Below are 26,371 nucleotides of genomic sequence, written 5' to 3' on the forward strand. Positions count from 1 at the left end.
TCAGCGAGTACTCTTCTTTCCATGGGGCACCATGATGTTCAATTGTGCAAATACTTTTGGTGCAACTTTAAAAAGAACTGAAGTGGTCTATATGTGTCTCTCTGCACACTCTTTCCCCTGAGCCTCAATCATTAGGACAAAATATGGCAATGAGTAAACCTAAGAGCATCATCTGCAATCATCAAGAGAGGAAGCATTCGCAAAGCCAGTAGACTTGGTTTGGGCTGCTGACCTTTTGGCTTTGCCAAAGCTTTTTTTTTTTTTGTATAAAAGCACACATTGTAAGAAAACAAACATTGTCTAATAGTCAAAATAGACAAGTATATTTTGTGTAAAAGCACACAAAGCACCAGTGCTCTTTAGCACTGAAGGAGACCACCTTTGTGCAGCTATGAACAATGTGCAAGAGCAGAATGCTGTCACTCAGAATCAGGTAAGCCAATGACTGAAGGGGCCTGAGCCTGTCACCAATTCTGTATGCTGCAGAGGGCAGTGGCAAAGTGTAAATGACACTACAGCAGACCAATGGATGAAGAGGACATACTGAAAGCCTCTAAGTACTTATAGTATGTTTATTTGTATTAACAAGAGGTCTTGGCTAACGCCGTACCCAATAATGAGTGGATCAAAAGGTGAAGGAGACTAGATTGGCATGTCTCAAATATCTAACATAACAAGTTACTGTGACAATGCTGACGAGCTCCTGGAGACACACCTGCGCGCCGGAGAGGCATCAGGGCCTGTGACGGATACTTGGCGGCCTTCTCATCCACCCCAAATACTTCTCTACTGATGAGGGAAACTATCCCGAAACCCAGGCCATATCTCGGGTCTAGAGATCTTGGGGACAACGAGTACCTACTCGCACCAACTTTGGTGAACCACTTACAAACTTTGTTTCTACTCTTCGAACTACACGCACTTCAAATACCAGAGTGCTTAGGGGCGATCCGGAGGAGAGGCTAGCGGTGTGCGATCCATTGTGGTATTCTACTTATAGCGCTCCCATGAGCCCCGAGCTGACGAGCTCCTGGAGACGCACCTGCGCGCCAGTGAGGCATCAGGGCCTGTGACGGATACTTGGCGGCCTTCTCATCCACCCCAAATACTTCTCTACTAATGAGGGAAACTATCCCGAAAACCCGGGCCATGTCTCGGGTCTAGAGATCTTGGGGACAACGAGTACCTACTCGCACCAACTTTGGTGAACCACTTACAAACTTTGTTTCTACTCTTCGAACTACACGCACTTCAAATACCAGAGTGCTTAGGGGCGATCCAGAGGAGAGGCTAGTGGTGTGCGATCCATTGTGGTATTCTACTGTGACAATGGTGTTTCCCTTGTTCTTCCATAAACATGCAAATCAGGAGTATTTAAATTATAGCAAGGATATGACCTCGCGGAGGCGGTGGGGTAGGAACCAAGAGTTGGTCCCACCAAGGACAGACCATCTACAGCGAGGAGTCACACGCCCGGGGAATTCGTTGAAGTGGACACTTCTTGTGACTCGGGTTCCAGCAATGCGGGACCCGGCACACACTAACTAAAGACTAGGGCATGAACACCCAGTAGTGTAGATTGCTTTCATTTGGTCCTGAAGAAATGCGTAGTATCACTTTGAACATATCAGCATGAAACATGTCGACCACTATTTTATAGAGTAGGTTTTTGCTTTCCCGGACCCTTTAGCCTGAAAAGCAACCACTCTCCTTGTTTTTAGTGAGGTGGGTTACCACTTTATTAAAAGTACGTTGTGGACTACCAAACCTCTTTTAAATCACCAGCACACATCTACACCATTCACTATCTTCCCTAGGGCCCTCACACACACAGCACCATTCGGCAGGAACAAAAGATCCCCGCCAAAGAGCCCCTTTATGGGTGCCCGTCGGGTATTGCACCGCCGACCCAACGAGGGGCGAGCCCAAATGATGAAGCATGACACCTAGCTTGCTGGGTGTGTGAGGACTCTAGTTCCAACAAGGAGGATCCCCCTCCTGTGTGCCTTTACTCACTTTGTTTCCAACTGTCATAATAAGTTTTTTCCAGGGGAACTGCGTACTCTTTTTGTTTAACTGTTGTCAGGGCACGTACACTGGACCCCGTTAACAAAGCACACCCTGTCCCTCCCTTTGTTAGAAAGGATATGAACTTGTCAGAGAATAAATGACTGCCAGCCCTGGAGGTATTATCCACCCTGGGATGTATAGAGGTAGTGGGCAGAGGTGTGCATAGTTGTAGGTACCTGGAACTCCATGCACATGAGCAGCTGTGGTCGCTTCGAATAGGATTTGGGTGACTTTCTCTGCCCCAAAAATATGGACTGTGGTAACATGGATTTTGTTTGTGGGTGGCTGTCCTCATAGCTGATAATTGGTGTGAGTATATAGATAACAGTGAATATTAAACATGATTCTGACGATCGAATTGATGCATTTGTGAATCGGTATACATCAGTTACACCGAACCAAGGGGCATTGTTAACTTGGGATAACTTTGGGCTTTGCCGCAGTGGAACAAGAAACTAAGAAGGACTTTTGAGAAATCACCAGAACGCAGAAAGAAATACCTCAGGGAAGAGGGTGCGCAGCTCTTTTTGCAACATTGTAAGCAGTTTGTTGTTTTTGTGGTCAACTGATAATACATAAATCCAGGGGGGAAATCATGGCCATAATCTTCATGATTCGTTAGTGTTAAAATTGTGCAAAATCTATTTTGTGTCAAACAAAGTGCATATTGGTGCAGGTACTTCAGTGACAGGTCCTAAACATCCCCCACAGAGAATCACATCCCACATTCTTTTGTAGGCCAAACATAAAGCAATATTTAGTTTTGTATGGTGCAGGGAACAATAAAAGTACACTTCGTTCCTTCGTAAACTGAAAAGAAGAAAATGAATTTTGTGTAGTTTTGTGGCCCATGTACATGAGTTGTGGTAGTTCCACTGGTCCACGCACAGGCATGTTTGTGGGGCAATGTCCCCAGTCCAGGCATAGTGATATTGTGTATGGATCCCAGAAACATAAACAGTAGTAATACAGTTGATTGTTCACATTAATTGAGGTAGCCATACTGTGGCCAGTGTAGAGGAAGGGTGGCAGTGCAGTTTATAGGAATTGCGGTAATACCACGTTGGCCGATGTACAGAAATGGCAGTAATGATATAGTAACCTATATTTGTTAACAGTGATTTTGCTACAGGAGTGAATGTGCAGGAATTTTAGGAGTGGTGTAATAGATGAGAAACCTGCACGGAGACAGTGCCCTATGCATTTCCATGTCCAGGGATGATTGCAGTGTCAAAGGCTGAGGCACTGTAATGATGGTCTTGTACAGAATCGAGTTGCGTATGGAGTTACACGACATTGAAAAACCCCAGAAAAATGTATTTTTTCCTGGATAAGGGTCGCCCAATTTGCTAAATGCAGAGATACAAACAAACAATGTTGATATTGCAGTATGGTGGCATAAAGCAAATTCCTTGAGGCAACATTTTGGATCATAGATGTAGTTCCTTATGTTATTCTGCTAAAATATACTCTGCAGGGACAATGCCGATTGTGACCTAACTAAATCAATAACGGCGTAAGAAAGGTGGTTATTACTTGTTCGTTGAAGTCCTTTATCTACACTGTAATTAACAGACAGGAAATGCATTGCAATCATTAACATATTTAAAATGAGAGACAAGTACATTTGCAAATCGTTATTAAAAAGTAACGCTGCCACATTTTTATGCAGCTGTGTTGACCATAGTGAATTTATAACAACTGGCAGCATTGGCACTCTAGGCTTCTGGACAATTAACGTAGAAGTCTCTTCCCATTAGATTAAATGGAACAGAGTCTTAGGAAATGTGTACATTTCTCTGCTGTTCCTTGGTACCCCTAAAAGTCTGTCAGGCCTGGGTCAGTCACACATCAGTCCAAAATGCATGAAGACTTCTAAATTCATCATAGACCAGTCCCCCGCCCCCGCATCTCTTAGTCTTGCCCAATTTGTAACTTCATATTAAAACACGGTGACCAATGGAGATCAAGTTCATCCCTGTAAACCCCATTGAAAGTCTCTGGCACAAGATGGCTGTGCCAGCGATAAGAGTGAGCACTGTGGAAAGGAGGAGTACATGCTCTTACCAGGTCTGTGGAAGTGCTGCGGAGAGCGTGACACCGTAGGTGTGTAGTTGTGACGACTGTACCCTGGAGAACCGATGGAGCCCTGGCTGGTGGATCTGTGCAGCACACGGTCACGTAAATCTGGGTAACCCTGGAAAGGCAGAGAGCGGTCACAGTAAAGACACTCCAATCCAGTCGAAGTTAACAGAACTGGGGCATTCCAAGGAAAAGAAAGTACAACCTCAGTATGCAAGCAATCCATCTACACAACCACAATCATACAAGCCTCAGAGTCTAAGACATGTGCCAATCAATGGTTGCCAGCAAACCTACAGTTTCAAAGGAACACTGGGGGTCCAAGAGCACGTCAACATAACTACAGTGTTCAGAAGACACGTCAATACAACTTCAGCCAACACAACACCAGTGTCCAGAAGACACAGCGAGACAACCATGATCAAAAAATCTGTGGCATCCAAATGACTCTTACTCACATCCATGGAAAACATAGCAACATTTACCAGGAAATAAATCAGCACATCTGCAGTTCCACCAATCACGGTATGCAAGAGCCCTTAACCTCAGCCATAATCTCAAAGAAAGGGGTGAACACAACCACAGTCATCATATCTGCAGCATATCTGCAGCATATCAGCATATCAGCAACACAATAGCAAAAACTCAACATATGGAAGCAAGTATGTATATGCTACATGCCATGTATACGTGCCAATGAACAATATCAATAAAAATACGTGTAAATGGTCGACTATTTCATGTGTGACTCTTATCTGAGCGAAATAATTAATTTGTGACAGGAGATTTGCAATACTGATTCACAAAATCAGGAATCATAGAATTTTAAGCTCAAAATGATATCTGCATATTGAGTCAGTATAGCAGAATTTCCATAATCGCACATTTAGGGTTGGGGTGGGATTTGTGTTTCTGAATAGACCAACAGACAAAACTGGTTGAACACCCACAAACTCGTAAATATGTTGATAGTGGAATACCCTAGCAGACAGTTCTTGTAGATGAAACACTTACAAATGTACTGCTGTCAAGGACACGAATAAGTGTGTTTTGGTGAAGATGGGGAGGAAACACTCTCATATTTAATGGAGTTTTAGGGAAAAGGGAACCTTCACGGGGAAAATATGTTCTTCTTGGGCAAATGATAAAAGTTGTATTTTACAGCACTCTTGGAAATTTTTGAGACTACTATAAAAATCGGATATGTAGGAGTATATGCTAGATACTTTCCCCACGTCCTTCGTGAATCAGGCTTAGAGCACGTAATACTGAAATGGAGATTAGTTCTAGACAGATACAACGTTGTTAGATCAGGGAACTAACTAAAGCACGCATTGACAAACGGAGATGATCAGTATAACAGATATTTGGTTGAATGTGTGTAGTTGGTTCGGAAATATGCCCAGTCAGCAAAGGTTGGCTGCTAAGGGGTTTTCCCCTCCTGTGCTGCATATTTATGAATCCCATTATACATGACGAGTTGACCTTGTCATGAGCACAGCTCCAGTATGCTCTCATGACGAGTTCACCTTGTCATTAGCATGCAAGTGGTTAAATAATGTATTATTGATAGTGAAAGTCGTCTGAGGCTCTCCACAGCGCAAACTTCTAATACGTCACACGCCCAGGCATGTGCAAAGAAATACAACTCCGTGTTTATTTAGTCTAAGCCTCTGCGGGACTGTGTGCATCACTTCGGATTGTTCAACATCATTGATTTGTTATTACATAAAAACAATTACACTGGGATACAACCCGTCATTTTAATAATGAGCAGAATGAAAAAGCCAATTAAGTTGCAAAATTCTTTAGCCACAATAAAATTAGCCAGGCGACACAAAACACTTACCTCTGCAGACGGTGTGGGTGAGAGAGTCCTAGGAGACTGCAAGACACGAAAAGAAAGAATATGACGTGAGTACGTGCGTGTGCGGCTCAATGCGTGCGTGCTGTGCACCCATGATGATGAGCGCGAGCACAAGACTCTTGCGCTAAATAAAAAGACCTCAACTCTAAGGTAGTATGGCCCGATGGCGCTTTCGGGACATAAACAGGAAAAAAAGGGAGAGGCATCTTTTCTCGAAAATAAAGTGGTGAGTGTTATGATAATATACATACATCCCACACCGCCGCTGTATTATTTATTGGTCTGTAAATAGTAAGGTTTATTTCCACCTCAATGTTAGTAATTGTATTGGTTCCATTTAGCCCTATCAGGTTCTGAAGTATGTGATGTGCACCCTGATCTCCACAGTGTGAGCAATTAATTCGCTGGCCTTGCCCAGTGCGGCACATCATACGGTGCAATTCAGACAGCAGGACAAGTTCAGAGACAGACATCAGCGCATTTTTAGAATACACTTTGCTATAAGTGGCTAGACCTCTTGGCCAACAGGAACCACGAGAGTCTGTTTAGATGCAAGGGTGCCTGAAGCAACGCAAAAACCACAGGTTAGTACTGCACATTGCTAGTTTAAATTTCATGTTGCGGATTCCAGTTCATCGTGAGGAACTCAGGAGGTTGGTTGGCTTGATACACGGAGATCATTTTAGTACATTCCTGTACTCTCTGGAAGTAACTGAGAGCAAATATGGACTCTATTTTATGCAGCAAAGGACAGCCCTAACCAAACACCTCACCACCCCGCTGACAGGCCTCTGGCTCTGAAAGGCTGGCAGAGGAGAGCATATCTGGAAATTAAGAAACAACAACACCCTGAATTACACCTCAAGTACGTTATCATTCCAAATGGACCTGAAAATCTTGTACAATGGCAAGTCACACATCTTCACTGATACATCAGCAGCATGGAAATGGGCTGAAGCTCTGACAAACTCTGGGAGCCCTACCTACTGGTCATCCCAGAACAGATTGAGATATACACCGCAACAAAGGAGAAACACACAAAAGGTTGAATCATTGGGCTTGACTTCCACCAGTGACTTAGGAGGCAGCACATTGGTGATTAGTGGCAACACAGATGACCCGGAAACTTCTCTGATTATGGCACTTGTTGCTGAAGCTCAGGACGCATGCAAAATAATCTTAGTTAACCTGGGCTGCAGTATATTGCCTGCTAGCACACCCCCATGGAAACGTCAGGTGGAAGCGCTATCTGTGAGAGGCAGCCTTTTGGGGGTCTGTGAGTGATGCCAATGTGGACTATTGTAGGGAAAATGATGGTACATCAGAGAGCGTGCTGACTGAAGTGTTAAAGCTAGTGATTCGGGCTTGTGTATCAGGATAGTAATTTGGGCTCGAGTGCTGCTAGGGAAGGAAGTATGCAAGACAGAGACTGCCATGCGTACTCTTCTGAGGGATTCTGGGGGTGACATTCATTAAGAGCAATAATAGATTACTAGATTGTAGGGAAAGGTAAAAGATGATCAAACATAGATTGAACTGATTTCTATATAAGGAATTCATAGCCAAACAACTCTGAGAGGGCGCTGGATCAGGCAGGTTGTTAGCAAGCTTCCTCACCACGGAGGTGCCACAGAGTTCAGTGGCGATGCTGTGAGGAGATAACCAGTTGTGTGCACTATGCACAGACAACAACAATGACATTTTGTTAAACACAATACATCTTTGGATGTGCTACCAAGTGAGATATAGGGTGCATTTACTGAAGTTCTCAGGACATCAGGCTCTCCCCATTTCACCAGAAGATCAAAAATTGATCTGGATGCAACACTGGCCCTGGCTGAAACTAGGCAAGCTATAGAAGTGATAACTAGGGGTCAACACCCAGAGTTGGATGGCCTGCCAAACACATTTTACTCAATGTACAAAAGACTGGTGACTCCTCAACTCTTGGAGGTCTATGCCCAGACTAAAACTTTACTTATGCTTCCACAAATGACAGAGGTTCTAATAGTGAATCTGACATTTGGCCATGATCGTTTTGATAGGACTTTGAAGAGACCACTCTCTATGATGAATATACACTGTAAAATCCTGGGGAAGCTGCTAGCAAATCGATTGTTGCCCTTGCTCTCTGTCGGCTTCATTTTGGGCAGACGATTTTCCCTGAACTTTAAGATTGGTCTACTTGATGACAGCCCTCCTAGATGCTGAACACTTACAAGCAGTGGCATCTCTGCCCTGTTCAAAATAATACAATTTAATTTTCTTCATCAAAAGTATTTCACCTCAAAGTAGCTCAGTAAGATATGGAGACTAAAGGTTACTCTCTCAGACGTGAAGGTCTAAAGGCAGATCTGATCATATGGCGTAAGAGTGCTCAAAACTATTAGATTACTGGAAACATATGACTGCAACTATAGAAAATACATAGTGGATGGAAAAATAGACTACTCTGAGGGTGAACATGATGGGATTGATGCCCAGAGACAAATGAAGGAAGAATGAGCAGGTGTGCAGATTTGACCATAGTGGTATCAGCATGTTGCCTAGCCGTGCCGTGAAGATCAACAATAGCACTTGACATAACAAACTGTTTGAGGGAGATAAAGAAATGGATGGAGGTAGAATGTACAGCAGTGAGAAACTCAGTTATACACATACATGGGCTAGATAGGGGAACCAATAATGTTGGAAACTGAAGCGTTTTCTGATTATCGGCCACCCTGAATGACAAGCCCTCCCAACTGCATAACACTCTGTACTGGTTAACAATTAAATAGAGACTGTATAAGAGGGAGAAGAGAATCAAGGGATGAACACACACATCTCACCGGAAGAGCAGAAATAACATTGAGTTTAATACACTTACCACCAGTGAGAGACCCAGTTTACTCTTGGTCCAAGTCAGTATACAATGGTATTGCATAGTTGTAATCACTCACCAAAAAGAGGTTAAAGCTGACCCCCAACACAGTATGTTTGTATTGTTTATTGAGGTATACATCTATTGTCTGCACTTATGAAAGGATAGGCTATGTCAGTCAGACGATCAAAAGGAATGTTTATTTAGACCAATTGGTCCTTAAACACATAAAAACATCCATAAATACAATCCCTTATAAAAACTATATAAAAAGTAAATCCTTACATAAAATTCCATAAAATGCAGGATTCATTAATAACTATGCGTTTTTGTTCACTATACATTTTATCTTAAAGATATAAAAAAAAATTAAATTCCTTAAACTTTAAAAAACTTTTTTAACTTTGAGTATGTACTTCCAATAGCACATGCTGTATCCAAAAAGTGCATTTCGATTAACAGATCTACAGCTTGTGCACGATTTTCAATACCATACTTTTAGAAAATTGGGTGTAAGAAAATTTTTAGTGCATCAAGAACCTGTAGACAATCCAATATTATGTGCAAAGTATAACATGCTGTACCTAGAATACAGGTGCACTACCCTTTGGAATCGATCATAGATCCTTTTAACCTGTCGTTTTTAGCGCCGAGACACCATTTTAGCGCAGAGACACCATTTTTGGTATTTGAGCGATTTATAAATGTCACTATCATTATCATTATCATAGCAGGAGTTGATTCCAATCCTTAACCTTAGTAGTTCATTTTTAAGCCAATGATTGGGTTCTACATCTATTTACAGGTACTGGTGTTCATTTTGCAACAAGTTAACCATGAAACACACAGATTTGTTACCCTCAAGATACTGTCGGTCGTGGTCTTGAGATATTTCTTTTCCCCAAAGGCCTGAGTTCCCTCTTAGCAACCTCAATTTGTGATTCTGTGGGCACCACTTGACTCTCATGTCCCTGCAAGCCTTTGTTACAGTTTCACTCACCCCCTTTGCCCAGTTCAATTTGCTCTGCAGTGTCTCATTTCATCACCATTGTCATATTTTATGCTCCTCCCCACAGCCCAGGCGCTGCCAGAATCTTATTGTGATGTGTGCCAGTATGTACTGTGATACCATTCCAGTTTCCAATCTTATTGCCTGAATCATCGCAAACCTGTGTAGGGCCAGTACTTTTTTAAAGCATTTTCCCTCTTCAATGCCCCACCCATTTTTACCACTTACATATAACAATTCCGCTCCATATTGAAACTGAGGTGGTATCATAGCGATATAAGCTTCCAAAACGGCTTTATCTGACATGTCTCCAAAATCTTTATTAGATGTTTTCAGAACACTAACAGAAGCAAGGGCCCTTATTTTCAATGCGTCTTGATGGGTATGCCATTTAGGGATTTCTCAAACCACATACCTAAATGCTTGTATTTATTTACTATTTCCAACTTCGTAGAGCCCAAAAACCAGCTACATTTTGTAATTGTTTTACCAAAGCTCAGAACCTGATAGACTATGTCACAGCAAGAGTAAATATTGAAATAACAATGCATGTGCTTTAGGGTGATAGTCATATGCAGTGTAATAACATGATTGGTTTTTAACTTTATAAAAAGGTTTATTAAAATATCAATCATTTGGAACACTGTAGCATTGAAGGTACTGCCCTGGTGTTGCTTACCTTACAATCTACTACCCCCTATTTTAGTCATGTCCGAAACCTTTCATTTGCAGAATCCTTTAGGGCTTCTCAGTGAGCCCTACATTGTTTACTCTGTATCTTATTATGCTAGTTTCATTTATACAACCCTTTGGGAGAGGATGTGGTGCAGTGGCCAGGACTGTCAACTTGGGAGCTGGGGATCCAGGTTTGAGTCTCAGCATCGGTGCAACTTTGTATGATTCTGGGCAAATCCCTTATTCTCCCTCTGCCCATGGACAGCTCTTGGATACCCTCACGGGTGATAAACCACACTCTATAAATCTACAAACTTTTCTGTGATGTCCTGCGCAGATCATATCCGAAGGATCATTTTCTTCAGCAATGATCTCGGGTCTGCCCAAGAAAAATTATAAACTTTCTTTCTAGTAGTTGCCTCCTCGATCAAGTCTAATGAAAACTCAATAGCGACAACACAGGGGGCCTCATCTTTAGGGAATCTCATAGGATATGGTCTTCACTTTGGTGGTGGATCTGAACCCATTCCTCATTTTGGATTGACTCAGCACAAAATCCTGGACAAATTTTCAACGACTTTTTCTCAGTCTTTCAACAGATCAGGCATATTTTCTACTTGCTTTAACAACATCCTCGTGTTATGAAAAATCATCCTTTTCCTCCCCTCTCGCAATCATAGGACTGCTGTAAATGTAATTATCTTCACACAACTAGATAATGAAAGTCTGTCTTGGGTTTCCTGTCTTCAGATCATTCAAACTCCTCTTGCATGCCTCATCAGAGGACTGCCCCCTTGCTTCACCCTCTCGTCTCATTGTTCTACTGTCTACATTTTGCGACTCGCAATTTGCAGTTCGCAAACTGGAATGTACATCAGTGTCTGAGACACTGTTTGCCATTCCTAATGGGGTCGCAAATGACATGCCTCATTAATATTAATGAGGCAGGTCGCAATTTGCGACCCATTGGGAATGGTCTACAAACACAGAGATGGTGGCCTGCTAGGGACAGCAGCCACCATGTGTTTGCTTTTTCAAAAAAGCAATTTTGTTTTTCAAATGCAGCCCGTCTTCCTTAAAGGAAAACGGGATGCGTTTGAATTTAAAAAATGATACATTTTCTATCCATTTTTTGAGTGCAGGCATGGGACCACTCACTACCTACTCTTAAAAATATCCCCCCCCCATTCACAAAGGCCATTTGCAAAGTGGCTTACCACCTACTTGAAGAAAGTGGTAAACTGCGAGGTGGTAAACTGCCTGCTCTTAAAATATATTTTCACCCCCATTCGCAAATGGGAAGGGGTCCCCTGACCCCTTCTCATTTGCGAGTGGCTTATCATCTACTTGAAGTTGGTGGTAAACTGCGAGGTGGTAAACTGTAAATGCAGTCGCAAAACAGTGGTACATACCTTTCTGACTCGCTATTATGAAAGGAAGCCCTTGGCACGCCCCTTCCTAATAGCGACTCGCAAATGCTATTTTGCAAGTCACAGACTTGCACAATAGTGTTTATACATACTACCACCCTTTTTTGCGGTCGCAAACAGGCCGATTTTCCATTTACGACTGCAAAAAACAGTTGTACATCTGGCCCTAAACACTTTATGTTGTTTGCAAATTGAAAGGAAATATCACCAATGGTTTATTTACTCTTGTGCATGCCCATTACTGATAAATGCCTTGTACTTGGACACCATATTTGTTTATGTCTAAGGTTTCCGAAATAGCTGCTTGACTGGAACAGATTCATGGTAACTTGATATTTTGTTCCACCATGGTAAATAATTCAGGGCTCCTGCTCAGTATATTATACGGACACTTTAACTCAAAGATGCAGGTTTGTTTTGGGCAAACAGGGCTTCAGCAGTTTTTTACATTGTAACCTCAAGCAGTCGATGTTGCTCCCGCGAATTGGTAGTGGGGCAGGGACCTGGGGAGGGGGAGAAAATACAAAAAAAACAACACTTACCTGCCGGCCAGCTGGCCGACCACTGCCTCTCTTCCGTCCTCTTCCTGGTTTCTGATGAGGCAGGATAGGCTCCCCTAAACCAATCACAATGCTTCATTGCACCGTTGAGATCGGTGAGCACATTGTGATTGGTCTGAGCCCCATGGTACAGCGCTCAGATTGTGAATGGAAGCCTGGGCATGTTCTCCACCCAAGCTGTAATTCAGCCTCGGCTGAGAACATGTGAAGTGCGCATGAATGTTTGGCTGGCCGAACATTCATGCGCACTTAGGAGGGCGCCAACACTCCGTCCCCCTGTGTTGCCTAGCTCCACCCCACAAAACTGCCCCAGTACAGAAAAATAAAATAATAACATTTCGTTAACATTTTATTTTTCGTCCCTGTCCTCAAGTGGCTGCCCTGGATGCACCCAATGCAGGTCTCCATGGCCCTTATCAATTGTCTCCCATAGAAGGTACCACAGCTTTAGTGGAGGAATGGGTGGAGGTAAGAGTAACAGGAAGTGGAGGAGGCGGTACGCTTAAGGACACTGAAGTAAGAGCCTCAGGGTCACGGTCAAGCAAAGGCCTGCCAGCTACCAATCAGAGATTAAGTGCCCCCACTTACGCCATGCAGAATTCTGCTAAAACCACAGGGCAGAATAGTCTACAGAATTTTTAATGTTCTGTGCACGTGGTACCTATGAAAGGCTAGTGTGTGTAGGCTACAGTCATTTACTTGCCTGGCACCTGGATCTTTTTACTTGAACTCAAATCCGAGCTAGAGCTAAAGGCAACCATTATACCTGCCAGAAAAGTGGCTGTCTGACCTCTGAATCTGTTATAATCCTTTTTAGCACAACGGAACCACGTCTTGACTACATGTTTGCACCAACTTACTGTTTCATCGTGCACGGGTGAGAAGTCAAATCTGAAGCGCTGAGCCTGAGAAGGAAAGTTTGATTTCACTGTGAATTAGATTGTTTTAAACATGTTTTGGTTGCTTAATCACACAAGAGAAATTATCGTGGCATTTCTCTAGAAAAGTAGAATTTCATTGCTGTAGAAGATGGGAGAGTGCATGCCAGAGATCAATAAGCAGTTTTAGAAGAAGAAACGTGAAACCCAGCCATGCCAAGAAATTGTCATGCTTATTTTGTGTGCGGTGAAATTGGATACACAGGACCAAACCACATGCAGTGAAGGACTACAGTACGCTAAGGAGAAACTATTACGATGTGGCTAACCAAAGTATGTAGGCTAAATCCCAGTATGATGAACCAAAGCATTGTATGCTCTGCGAGAACTAAAATGTAGCAGACTAAACCACAAAACACTTCACTGAACACCATACTCTTGCAATACCCTGTGCAAAGCAGTCATATTTCTAAGCACATCAGTGCACGGCTAGGTAAGCCTGGGATGTGTGTGCCTGAGACCAGCAGGATTTCAAGGGCACCAGTCTTTTCTTGGGTCTTCTGTTTACCCCATATTGAGTGGGCTGACTCTGCCGTACTAGTCCCAGCCAATGAAAATGCCATTTAATATACGATTTGTGCATTTCACGTTTACAATAGACAGCTGGCCTTGCTGGAAAAGAAACAGCATAGCTTCACCAGAGTAGATGCACTGCTTTCTATTCTCACTTGATTAGATAACATTTGTCAGCATTGCCATTTGTTTTATAAATAGAACTCCTTGGACTCCTCCAGGCTGAGCAGGACTTTGCACTTCACCAATGAGCTGAAGACACAATTGTGACTCAATAAATCATCTGTAGTCAACATCCATTGCTTCATCCTCTTGCCTGTTCTTCAAATAATCATGAATGGCAGCAGCCTAACTAAAACTATCCTCCAAAGAGCTGGTTTTTGCGGTAAGCTCCAACCAGTGATTGTGGAATAACTCCATGTAATTCAGATTCAAGGCTTCTCCACCAACCTCGTCTTCATCACTAATTTGTTGGGTTTCAACATCAAGATCAAGAATCTCTTTCGATTAAAAGAAACACAAAATCCCAGCATGCATGGCTCCAAATCATGGTTCCCATTCAGCGTGATTTGATTAAAAACACTTTGCGTCATATGCAAAGCCATTCACACCCACAAAGCAGAGCACAAATGCTCCACCATTCCCTAAATGAACTGCCTGATGTCGCGGAGCCCAAAGGCAAGACAGTATATAAGAAAAGGACATATCCCCTCACGTCTTCCTGATCCCACCCTAACCTCTATCAGCGTACGCGTTTTACTCTGCTACAGTTGCATTATTTTATTCTCTAATTGCCTAGCGTGCCTCTGAAGTCCGGGTGTTATGTTCCATCGTGTGCTGATGTACAGTTTACTTTCGTGCTTTTGTAACCCACGTGTTGTTGCAAGGGACATCCCATCCTATGGGAAGCGATCCGCTGCACTAAGGGACAGGGTTCATACTATCCAAACACCCCTAATAAAGTAAATAAACAGAAATATGTTTTGTCTTCATTCTACTTTATTGAGATCTGCCAAGTTCCATCTGCGGACACCAGGTGGCGCAGTAATGCTTGTTCTGCGATATGAATTTATGGAAAATGGGCATCAAATACTACGACTAAGTCTTTCAATGTGAGGTGAGCAGTAACAGAAACTCTTCCGGAAATAGACAGTTTCATGATGTCCCCACCTCTCGATTCTCCAGACTCTTTTAGAGGCTGCGCAGCGAACCCCTTATGGTTTCCGATCATAGAGCTCTGCCATCAGACACCACCAGGTCTGCCATCAGACACCACCAGCTCTGCCATCAAACACCACCAGCTCTGCCAGCAGACACCACCAGCTCTACCATCAAACACCACCACCTCTACCATCAAACACCACCAGCTCTGTCAACAGACACGACCTGCTCTGCCATCAAACACTGTCGTGTATTTCCTACAAAACTATATAGGATCTGCTCGTTTGCCATACACTATAAACTAAGGGATTGGTGCTCAGATTAATTCCCGACCCCCCCCCCCCAAAGGATATGTTAGTCTGTAGGCCAGCAAGCTCAAAGTGCCACTATAAGCTACTCAACCTTATCAAGGAGCAAATAGTTTCTGGCAACTATCAAACAGGACAACCCTGACCCCTCAGGGATCATGGAAACAGTGTACTACCTTTGCTCAGTCATTGGCGCTCACTCATTCTCAGAGAGATACACAGAATGAACGGAAGGGAGGTTGCAATCAACATTTATTGAACCAGCGTCATTCTAGTATAAAATTAAGTGTGCTGCAACAACCATTAGACAGAAACAGATGTATACGATTATAAGCTCCAACAGAGTAAATCAAAGGTAGAATTCTACCATGGTGCTAAAACAGTGAATATATACAGGCATATAGAAACATGGCAGAAATCATGAGTACTCCTACGATGCAAACCCTAACATAAATGTACCTAGCATGTATGTAGGGGTATAGCAAAGAATCCCCCTAGGAAAGAGCCAACCTCATTACCTGATGGGAGAGAATGAAGGACCTTGTCTTGGACTCGAGGTGGACACCAAGCACAGGATGTCAGACCACTGAGTACTGGAGTATCTGCGTGCAGGGACCTGAGCATCTTGTGTCAGCATGGTAGCTTCTCTGGTTTTCCCTGGAAAGATGTGGTACTTATACCAAAAGGTGCCCATGGGGGTCTACCTAGAATGGTACTGTGGGCCTGTCATTCAAGAATGACGATAGCGGTGACTCTTGTACAGAGTTATTAGGAGACGATGGTAATCTTGCTGTGATACGAAGAATCCTCATGCATAATAAATTAGGCTAGTTTTCGAACAAAAGCACACAACATTTATTCGGCACATAACTAGGTAAAAGGTCCGCGCCAGAACCTTTATGTAGAGCAAGGTACGACAAATGTAGGTAAAAGGGTGTGTATCTACCTAGGCCTATATTGGGGTACATTGGGGCTCATAACAACACCACCAGCTCTGCCATCAAACACCACCAGCTCTACCATCCGACACCACCAGCTCTGCCTTCAGACACTACCTGCTCTGCCATCATACACCACTTACTCTGCCATCAGACACCACCACCACCTTGCCATCAGACACCACCAGCTCTGCCATCAGACACCACCAGCTCTGCCATCAGACACCACCAGCTCTGCCTTCAGACACCACCAGCTCTGCCATCATACACCACTTACTCTGCCATCAGACACCACCACCTTTGCCATCAGACACCGACAGCTCTGCCATCAGACACCAGCAGCTCTGCCATCAGACACTACCAGCTCTGCAATTTGACACCACCAGCTCTGCCAACAAACACCACCAGCTCTGCCAACAAACATCAGAAGCTCTGCCTTTAGGCACCACCAGCTCTGCCATCAGACACCACCACCTTTGCCATCACACACCTCCCCCTTTGCACTCATGGTGAAGTTTTCTGTGACCTATCCAGTATTTACTAACGAATTAATAAATGCACGACCATCGAGCATCCTCTTTACTATCCGGCTTCTCTTCAGTACTTCCCAAATGCACAACTTTACACTTAGCAGGAATGAAGCTTGACTACCATCTCCCTGTAACTCTTCAGGTATTCCCACACCCATTCTTAGTGTTTCCAATCATGCTTGTGTACTATCTATCTTGCGACCCTGAATGCACTCTACAGATTCATAACTCTTGGCTCCACAGGTCACTAATGAAGTCTGCACACAAGCACTGATCCTGGCTGGAAATCACTGGTCAGTAAAGTCTTCTTAGAAGTGAATATTGTGTGGATTAGTTCTACGCCTGTTATAATCTCACCATTGGGTTCCGCTGGTGTTGCTTAGCTTGAACCGGGCGGAAAAGGTTTAATATAGTGGCGGTGTCTATCAGACACCGCCAGCCATATTTGGATGGGTTGAAACAGATGCCTTTCCATGCGGGCCCCCGAAGTGAAGGCGAGGTAGGGGGTGCACATGGGGGATTCCTGTGGTACCCCCCAGTATTTGCATACACAATGCGGCAGGCTCCGCGCGGTGCCTGCCGCTTTGTGTATGCAAATGCATAAATGCATTTTTTGCATTGTGGCGGGCGGTGCTGAGAGCACCGCCCGCCACAATGTTAAAAATGCAGGATGCGCACGCTGCCTGCCGCATTGTGTATGCAAATACTGGTGGGTACCACAGGTACCCCCCATGTGCACCCCCTACCTCGCCTTCACTTCGGGGGCCCGCAGGGGACCCCGGAAGTGAAGACCGCCTGCCTTTCCGTGGCGGCATCGCCGCCATGGAAAGGCATCTGTTTCAACCCATCCAAATATGGCTGGCGGTGTCTGATAGACACCGCCACTATATTAAACCTTTTCCGTCCGGTCGCAAGGCGACCGGGGCGGAAAAGCGGCGGACGGTCTTTCCGTCCGCCGTGGTCCCCCACGCCATGGTGATATGGCGGGGGGGAAATGGGTGGCGGGCGGACCAGGATGTCGGGCGGATCGCCACCGCCCGCATGGCGGTGGCGATCCGCCCGACATCCTAATGAGCCCCCAAGTGTCTATCTCGATGTAGTCTGAGTCTATACTTTGGCAACACCAGACAGACATGTCTTACATGTAAAGTATGTTTCACTAATTTAGCAGAACTGCGTGTACATCATAAAGTTCCGTTCCTTACAAAGCCAGGAACAGGGAGACTGAAAAGGATCGCATCTGCTTGATTCGCATATAGGATGTTTTACTTTCTCACATTTGTGTCAGTCACAACGCCTCAATTCAACACACGCCTACTCATGAAGCACATCAACATTCTACATTCACAGATGATTTTTAATTCTGTTTCCATGGAGGAAAGGAGGAGCAACCAAGCTAATTCACGACCCCTCCAACCAAATGTGCCAGTGCAAGTAGCTGCTGCCCTCTCCCCTGCATAAGGTACCACTCGCCACAGCATGTGCAGCCCTAAAACATACAGCTCATACAGTCTTGTGATTGGCTAAACACTGTATAGTGCAGAAAGTGCTGCTGCAAACATTTCTTTTTGCAAAGACAACAAAGATGCTTTGTCAGGACAGGGGACAGACAGGTTTCAGGTCAGGAGATGCTGGAAATGGCCCATGGACACAGCCCTCGTCAGAGCACTGTTCAGACGGTGCATGTGCTGTCTGTCACCTGCCTCTCCACAAGGGAGAGAATACTCTGGTCTTTCTTTTGTAAAACTGACACAGGCGGACATCAGCAGCAGTGCAGTGATGTGTCAGTAGCTGACACCAGATTCTATGCCTGCACGATTTTTCAGGACTGAGTTAGAAATGGGAAATATCCTTTATTTACCACACAAGTGCAACCACGCAGTGCCTTTACCATGCAGCCTTTACAACGCAAATCTTTACCACGCACATGCTTTTACCACGCATGCCTTTACCTCACATGGTAAGTATAGTTAAGGCCAGTATATATATATATATATATATATATATATATATATATATATATATATATGTATATGTAGGTTTAGGGGTGGGTATGGGTGTAGAGTGATAAGGGTTGTTTTAGGGTTTAGGAGTGGATAAGAGTATTGGCTTGTAAGGGTGTTATTAGGGTTAACGGGCTGGTAGTTGTAGTTGTATAAGGGTATTTTAGGGCAGATGGCAGTGATTCTTTTAGGATTTTAGGAGGAGTAAGTTATAGAGTACAGGGGTATTTTTAGGGTTTAGGGGTCGGTAGGAGCATGGGTTATTTTTAGGGTTTATGGGTGGGTAAGGGTATTGTGTTGTAAGGGTGTTCTTAGGGGTAAGTGTTTTTGATAAGGGTATTTTTAGGGGTTAGGTGTAGTTATGGGGTTTAGGGTGCTGAAAGTGTTTTTTAGGGGTAGGTAGGGGCATGGGTGGTAAGGGTAATTAATAAAGGGAGGTTTGGGGGTACCACCCGACGCAAATCATTAAAATAATTTGTTTATAAAACCAAGTGGGTTGGGAGTCTCCCCCCAAACAAATTACAAGTTATATGTGTGTATATATGTATATATATATATATATATATATATATATATATATATATATATATATATATATATATATATATATATATATATCCCAAGTCAGTGGCCCTTATATATACACTACTATTATAGAGAGAGAGCCCAAACCTTCGAGGCGGGTAAGCTCCGGAATAACAGCGCCAACCGGAACACCCAATACAGCGTTGGAAAGGAGAGTAACAGCAGATGGACATAGGCTATACACCAGCCCAACATATACATGTGAAGAGCCCACTGCTGTTGTTAGCGGGTCCAAGGCTGCACCACGGAGTGTGGCTGTGATTTGGAGCGGACTCGAGCCGGCACCTTGCAGAGTGGTGTTTGGCTCGCGCAGATGGTAACAATAAAGCAGGACAGCAACCTTTGAAGAAGCATGCCTTTATTCATGACATTTGCGCTTGGGAAATAGCACCCACTGAGGTAAGATGGCACGGACTACATCTCCCATAAATGCTGTGAGCCACGCCCACTGGGGCGGGGAGGTGATTTAGAGCAAGGTGTGCCAGAGAACGCTTTTCCCCATTGCCTCAAAAGAAGCCACTGAAGAAAGGACACCCGTCCTGAAACGCGTCTGGCTCGGACTTTGGCAGATTTGTGGTGCCTCTCCGAAGTTGTTGTTGTCAGCATGCTGCCATAAAATGAATTTTGCCTACTAGAAAGTCTCCGTGGGGTTCTTCATAAAATTGGAAATCTGCAATTTTTGGAATATATATATATATATATATATATATATATATATATATATATATATATATATATATATATATATATATATATATATATATATCCCAAGTCAGTGGCCCTTATATATACACTACTATTATAAAGAGAGAGCCCAAACCTTCGAGGCGGGTAAGCTCCGGAATAACAGCGCCAACCGGAACTCCCAATACAGCGTTGGAAAGGAGAGTAACAGCAGATGAACATAGGCTACACACCAGCCCAACATATACATTAGAAGGGAAAAAGAACGTTTGGGAAAAAGTAGTCCGTTGTGGGCGTGTGCGTTGTGCTAGGGGCGTGTGCATAGAGCGATGGGCGCGGCATTCGTCAAAACCCAACCCTGCTGAATTATGCCGCTTGCGATGGGCGCCATTCGTCAAAACCCAACCCTGCCAAAAGCCAACCCTGCTGAATTATTCCGTTTGCGATGGGCGCGGCATTCGTCAAAACCCAACCATGCTGAATGATACCACTTGCGAGAAGCGTTGTGCTGAGGGCGTGTGCATAGAGCGATGGGGGGGCGTGTGCATACAGCGATGGGCGCGGCATTCCTCAAAGCAAACATGGATTCCCCCGCTTGCGAGAATCGGAGATTGCATTCTCCATTAGACGCGAGAGTTGCATTTGGCATTGTTGGTCATGTGGTGCGTCTAAGTGGCGCTACAGCGTACAAACTCGTTTGCGGCTGCCGCGCGCCTGGAGCGGACACACACGTTCGCATAATGTGGCAAGGACAACAAACAGAAGAGCACACGCTCACCTTCAGCGGTACCGAACGAGGACTTCTGAGCGGACGCACAGGCAAGTTTTGAAATAAATTTGCCTTGCCTATTACAACCATTGCAGAAATTCTATTCCATCCCTGGACAACGTCGGGGCGGGCAGCTAGTATATATATATATATATATAATATGTCCCAGAGCAAGCAGCACTATATATATCACTTATCGTATTTATACTTATCTGCGTGGTAAAGGCTTGCATAGTCAAGGCGTATGCGTGGTTAAGGCGTGCACAGTAAATAAATGTGTGGTAAAAGCATGCATTGTAATGTCATACAACCATTAGCAAGGACGGGAAGGCCCAGACTCACTACAGACGGTTGAAAAACTCGAAGGAACGTATGATGCCTTCAATATTATTGACTTGCAATACTGATTACAGATGCAGTGGTGAAATCACAGAAGAATAAAACCAGGGGTTCAATTCATGGTTGAGATCTGGCAGAGACTGATGACAGCTAGATTTCAGGTCTAAGTACCTAAATACTGGACTGGAAGAAACATATTAGGTCACTCTGCTATTGGTGGGAATGGGCCATGAGATTGGCTCCCTGGATGAAGTGGTGAAATCTCTGAAAGTATTGAAAGCTCTTTGCAAGCGTTGTTGCATTTGGACAGACAAGCCTGACAGTAAGAATTCTCTTCTCCGAGGAATGTATTGTGCATCAGGCTATATGGTATGTGGGTGACTGTGATTTTCTCATGAGTTCAGGGTACAACATCTTCATTTCAATGCTTCAACGTTATCAAAGAACTACTTGGTGCCCTGAACTATGCTGGATTTGGCAATATGTCAAGGGTTAGCTAACCTTTTCTCAAAGCTGTTGTTTTATACTGTAACACCGTCATGGTTGGAAAGTCGAAAATCTGTAAAAAGTCATCAGATTCTATCATTTTATCATTTCTGAGCGGAGAGTAGATTATTGTAAAGGCACTGGACCTGAACCTGAACTTACAGTGCGTGTCATAGGAACAAGGTTCTTACCTAACTACCAGAACGCTTGCAAGTCGGAGAAGGTCTTGTGCATGTGCAACGCAAACAAAGTTGAAGCTGTATCCAGCTTTGCTTTAGGGTTGCTTAAAGTGTTGTGTGAATCTGACTTATTTCTATGGTGATCCAACAACGCGCAGAACAGACGTGCACAGTGTGATCCAATCCTAGAACAAACTATGACTGAATGAAGACAGATTCTCCTGCGCATTACGTTGAGATAAGCACCTGAATTTGGTGGAATACTCGAAATAAGACGTCTCAAGGCATCACCCTTGAGAAACATACATACATTCCCACAAGCAACGCATGACGTTTTATTGGCAAATATAGAGAGAGAAAATGCAAAACATGTGTGCCACAAATCATCATCTGGAAGCACTGGCATTATTTGGATAGTAAATAGGGGTGCCATCATGATCTAACACTGTACAGTCAAGTGAAATGTGCCCTAAATTCCTTTTATCCGAGATCAGTTGAGGAAGCGCACTAAGAGGATCTTGTAATTGGTTATCTGGAATTAGTAACTTTGCAACACCATTAGACGAGAGAGTTAGTTAGCCTTCATAGCGCTCAGAAAACCCTGCAGAAATCAGCTTACAAAGAAGATCTCAAGCAAAATCACCCCAAAGCCCATCTCAAGAAGGTTAGTTCCCCAAGCTGAGACATTGCCTTGAAAGTGTTAGTCCACACTACAAGCCGAGCATGGGGAGTGCATTTCCGACTTACTCTGTCATTGTGCGTTGATGACCTGTCACTGCGAGGGCTCTGAATCTGTCAATAGAAGGTATGTTGCCATTAACACAATCATTCAATGACGCAGAGTGAACAAACCAGATCAGCTCCTATTCTTTACCGTCTCGTTCATGAGCATCGATCACCAAAGGACAAGGCCAGTGCCATCTTGGAATTATGTTGCCTCTCTCCTGCTATCAAAGAGGCAAACTGGCCTATAAAGACTTATTCGACTGGTCTCTTTGAAAGGCCATCAGGAATGGCACAGTATTTGGCACAACCATGGTGTAAAGATATCCACCAAGCAGAGACGTTTTAAGGTATGGACAAAGTGGGCAATTGTCCAGGGCCCCCACCTTCCAAGGGGCCCTCTTAGAACATGATCTTTCTCATTATTTGACCCCTCTCTGTGTTATTTCTCTGTCTAAGCCTCTGCCCCTTCCTCTTACTGACTTTACCTTTGAATCGTTCTCCCCACTGTCATCTGAAAGTCCCATGCACACATATTTCAACGGCTTTTGAAAGTTTCTCATTGTTTAACATATAATTCAGTACTTTTTGGTACCATGAGTGCTTGAGTTATAAGAAAATGGGTAATACAATGTTTAATTGTTCTGAAATGGGCCCTCAAAATAGGTCTTGACCAGGGCCCCCAAAGTCATTGAGATGACACTGCCACCAAGAACTGTGGAAGTAATGTGACCACCAATCTCACTCCATCGTCCTCGGCTCCACAGCACATTTCCCTCTATGCAGGGGGGGTTCTTTATGAGGATGGGGGAACATCCCCCCTTAACCCTGCTACAAGCCACACAAAGTATTACAAATGAAATGGCAATTACATTATTTTTAACTAAGATACGCCGCAGCCGCCAGCCTGCCTCTGAGCCAGGCGGTCATGTCCTCAGCTGCCAATTGGCAGGAGGAGGACTGGGGTAGTCATGGCTACATTCTTCAAAGTGTGCATGTCACGTTGGCCGTTGGTCTTGCGCCGCTCAAAGTGACATGCACACCCACCTGACAAGCACAGACCTCTAGGGCCTGAAGGAAAGTGAGGCCAAACCACTCCATCCAATCTTGGCGCTCCTCTCATGCAGCATGAGAGCAGGGTCTGGATTGGTTAGAGGGGGTTCTTCGTTCCACAGTCTTCGGAAGGACAGAAAGGAGGGTGCAGAGCACACAGGTATGTACAATTTACATTTATTTAATTCATATAAAATGTGTAATGCATGTACTTTAGTTTGTGTTTGTTTTATGTTGGAGGGAGGAGTTGTTTTTATTTGGGCTTTTGAGGGAGTTTTTTATGTTGGGCTTTTGTAAGGAGAGAAAATATGTTTTTGTTTTTGTGGAGGTGGAAGGGGAATTTGATCGTCCCACCACTTAGAAAGGTCACCAGTTGCTCCTGCCTCTACGAAATATCATTATTTTGCCAGAGATAAAACTAGCATTTCCCTAAGAGAGCTGAGACGGTTTTCAGGAGTGGAACAAGTTTAGACTAGTGGATGGCTAGAGGTGAACAGGCGAGGCCTGGGTTTGTCAGCGATAACTCGTGTTACCATAGCTCCTGAGGGAAAGGTAAGGCTGTCAGATGACTCTGTGTCACAGGGAAAACCATGTTCCGCTCCAGTTTTTTCCTGCTACAAATTATTGTCATCTAAAACGTTTGTCCTGCTAGTTGAAATGCGGTAACCCAGAACTACTGATCCCATAATGCATTAAGTTATAAAATGAAAGTGCATTATTGAAACATGGGTTTCTTCACAAGACAGAGGCATCTGGTGGATTTAAACAGGGGCTGCCACCTGTGTCTAGCCTCACTCTCATTTGAAGTGGGTTATGTCAGCTCTGTGACACGGCTGGTTTTAGAAAATTGGTCTCAGGCCAGTAACTTAGCTGTGTTTACAATGGATTTTGAGCTGTGAAGAAGGTTCACACAATCTAGAAGATAAGAGTGAAAATAATGTGCACGTAAAAGTAGTGAGCAGCACTCAAAATGAAGGTAGATGTAGATGAGATTAATCAGCAAAATATTTCTTAACACTAGTCCTAATATGTATTTAGGAAAAAAATAGAGGTGCCGTATTATATAGGGCAATCGGTTTAGCCCGGAGCTTAAGATTCTCAAATTACAGCTTAGACGCTCAGAGCGCCTGTGGCGCCGTGGCTACTGCCCGGACGATAAGGCCAAATACAAACTACTTCATAGGGAGTATAAGAAGGCCATCTTGACCGCCAAGACAAAATACTTCTCCGAACAAGTGGCGCTCGCGGCTAACAAATCCAAAGAAATTTTTTCTTTGGTTAAGAACTTGGCCACCTCTGATCGTGCCTGCCCTCACTTCATTCCCTCTCAGGCCCTCTGCTCTTCTCTTAACGATTTCTTTATTGAGAAGATTGTTAATATTAAATCTAACATCCTGGTCACTCCTTTTACCACTCTTCACTCTGTCCCCTCTGCGCCTAAATCTTCTTTTTCTTTTTTTCCTCCCCTCTCTTTTGACACCTTCCTAGCTCTGCTCTCTAAAATCAAGTCTGGCTCCCCCACTGATTGTGCTCCTGCCCGCATCCTCAAAACCCTTTTTTCCTCTTGCCCTGACACCCCTCTCTCTCTTCTCAATGCTTCTCTTTCCACCGGATTGGTCCCTTCTTCCTTTAAATTTGCTATTGTTTCTCCAATTCTTAAAAAACCTGGCCTCGACTCCTCTCTTCTTTCTAACTTCAGACCTATCTCTCTTCTCCCCTATCTTGCTAAAATTCTTGAATCTTATGTTACTTCTTGTCTTTCTGCTTATGTTGAACGGAACCAGCTTCTGGCATCCCACCAAGCTGGTTTCCGCTCAGGTCACTCGACCGAAACCGTGGTGTTAGCCGTCCTTGACGAGCTTAAAGCCAAGGCCGATGTCAACTCTCCCCAGGCTTTGATCCTCCTCGATTTGTCCGCTGCGTTTGACACGGTCGACTATAATATTCTTTTGGACCGTGTCAGCGCAGCGGGCATACGAGGTACTGTCCTCTCTTGGATTACCTCCTTTTTGACGGGTCGCTCTCAAGCTGTCCACCTTCCCGGCTCTTCTGCTTCTCCCCTCCCGGTGCCCTGTGGAGTCCCCCAAGGGTCCTCCCTCTCTCCCCTTCTTTTCCATCTCTACATTCACCCTCTTATCTCCTCCCTTCTTGAGCTAGGGGTCTCTGTGTATAACTACGCTGACGACCTCCAGCTCGTTTTTGACCTTTCCTCCTCTTCTCACGCTCTATCCTTTTTTCACTCCACCATGGCTTTTATCTCTGGGTGGATGAGCGCCAACCACCTCAAGCTCAATCCAGATAAGACTGAGCTTGTTCTGATTGGCGGCTCATCCAGCCCCTGGTCCTCTGCTTTCTGGCCCCCCATTCTTGGCCCTTCCCCCACCCCCGTTCCCTCTGTTAAAACCCTGGGCATCAAGGTCAGACAGGACCTGTCCATGCATGGCCAGGTCAGTGCCGTGGTGTCCTCCTGTTTTCTCTCCCTCCGGATGATCCGGAAAATCTCTCGCTTTTTCTCTCCTGACTCCCTTAAAATTATTATTTCTGCCCTCATCACTTCCCGCCTTGATTATGGCAATAGCTTGTTCGCTGGCATTCCTGCCTATGAA

At 44.3% G+C, this 26,371-nt stretch overlaps 1 protein-coding gene across 16 annotated transcripts in view; it reads right to left on the minus strand.

Moving 5' to 3' along the window:
* Positions 1-26,371, minus strand: part of ABLIM1 (actin binding LIM protein 1) — a 670,048-nt gene that overhangs the window by 63,020 nt on the left and 580,657 nt on the right. For 11 of the 16 annotated variants that reach the window (XM_078643877.1, XM_078643869.1, XM_078643874.1 and 8 more), the window contains exons 11-14: positions 22,737-22,781; positions 13,417-13,461; positions 6,002-6,037; positions 4,138-4,267 (exon numbers count right to left, since the gene is read on the minus strand). In XM_078643877.1, the coding sequence (XP_078500003.1) occupies positions 4,138-4,267; positions 6,002-6,037; positions 13,417-13,461; positions 22,737-22,781 (256 nt within the window). The remainder of the gene's footprint in view (positions 1-4,137; positions 4,268-6,001; positions 6,038-13,416; positions 13,462-22,736; positions 22,782-26,371) is intronic. The other 5 variants (XM_078643872.1, XM_078643884.1, XM_078643873.1 and 2 more) reach the window with 2 other exon arrangements.

Source organism: Lissotriton helveticus, chromosome 5_1 (assembly GCF_964261635.1).
Source record: "Lissotriton helveticus chromosome 5_1, aLisHel1.1, whole genome shotgun sequence".
Lineage (NCBI taxonomy): Eukaryota > Metazoa > Chordata > Amphibia > Caudata > Salamandridae > Lissotriton > Lissotriton helveticus.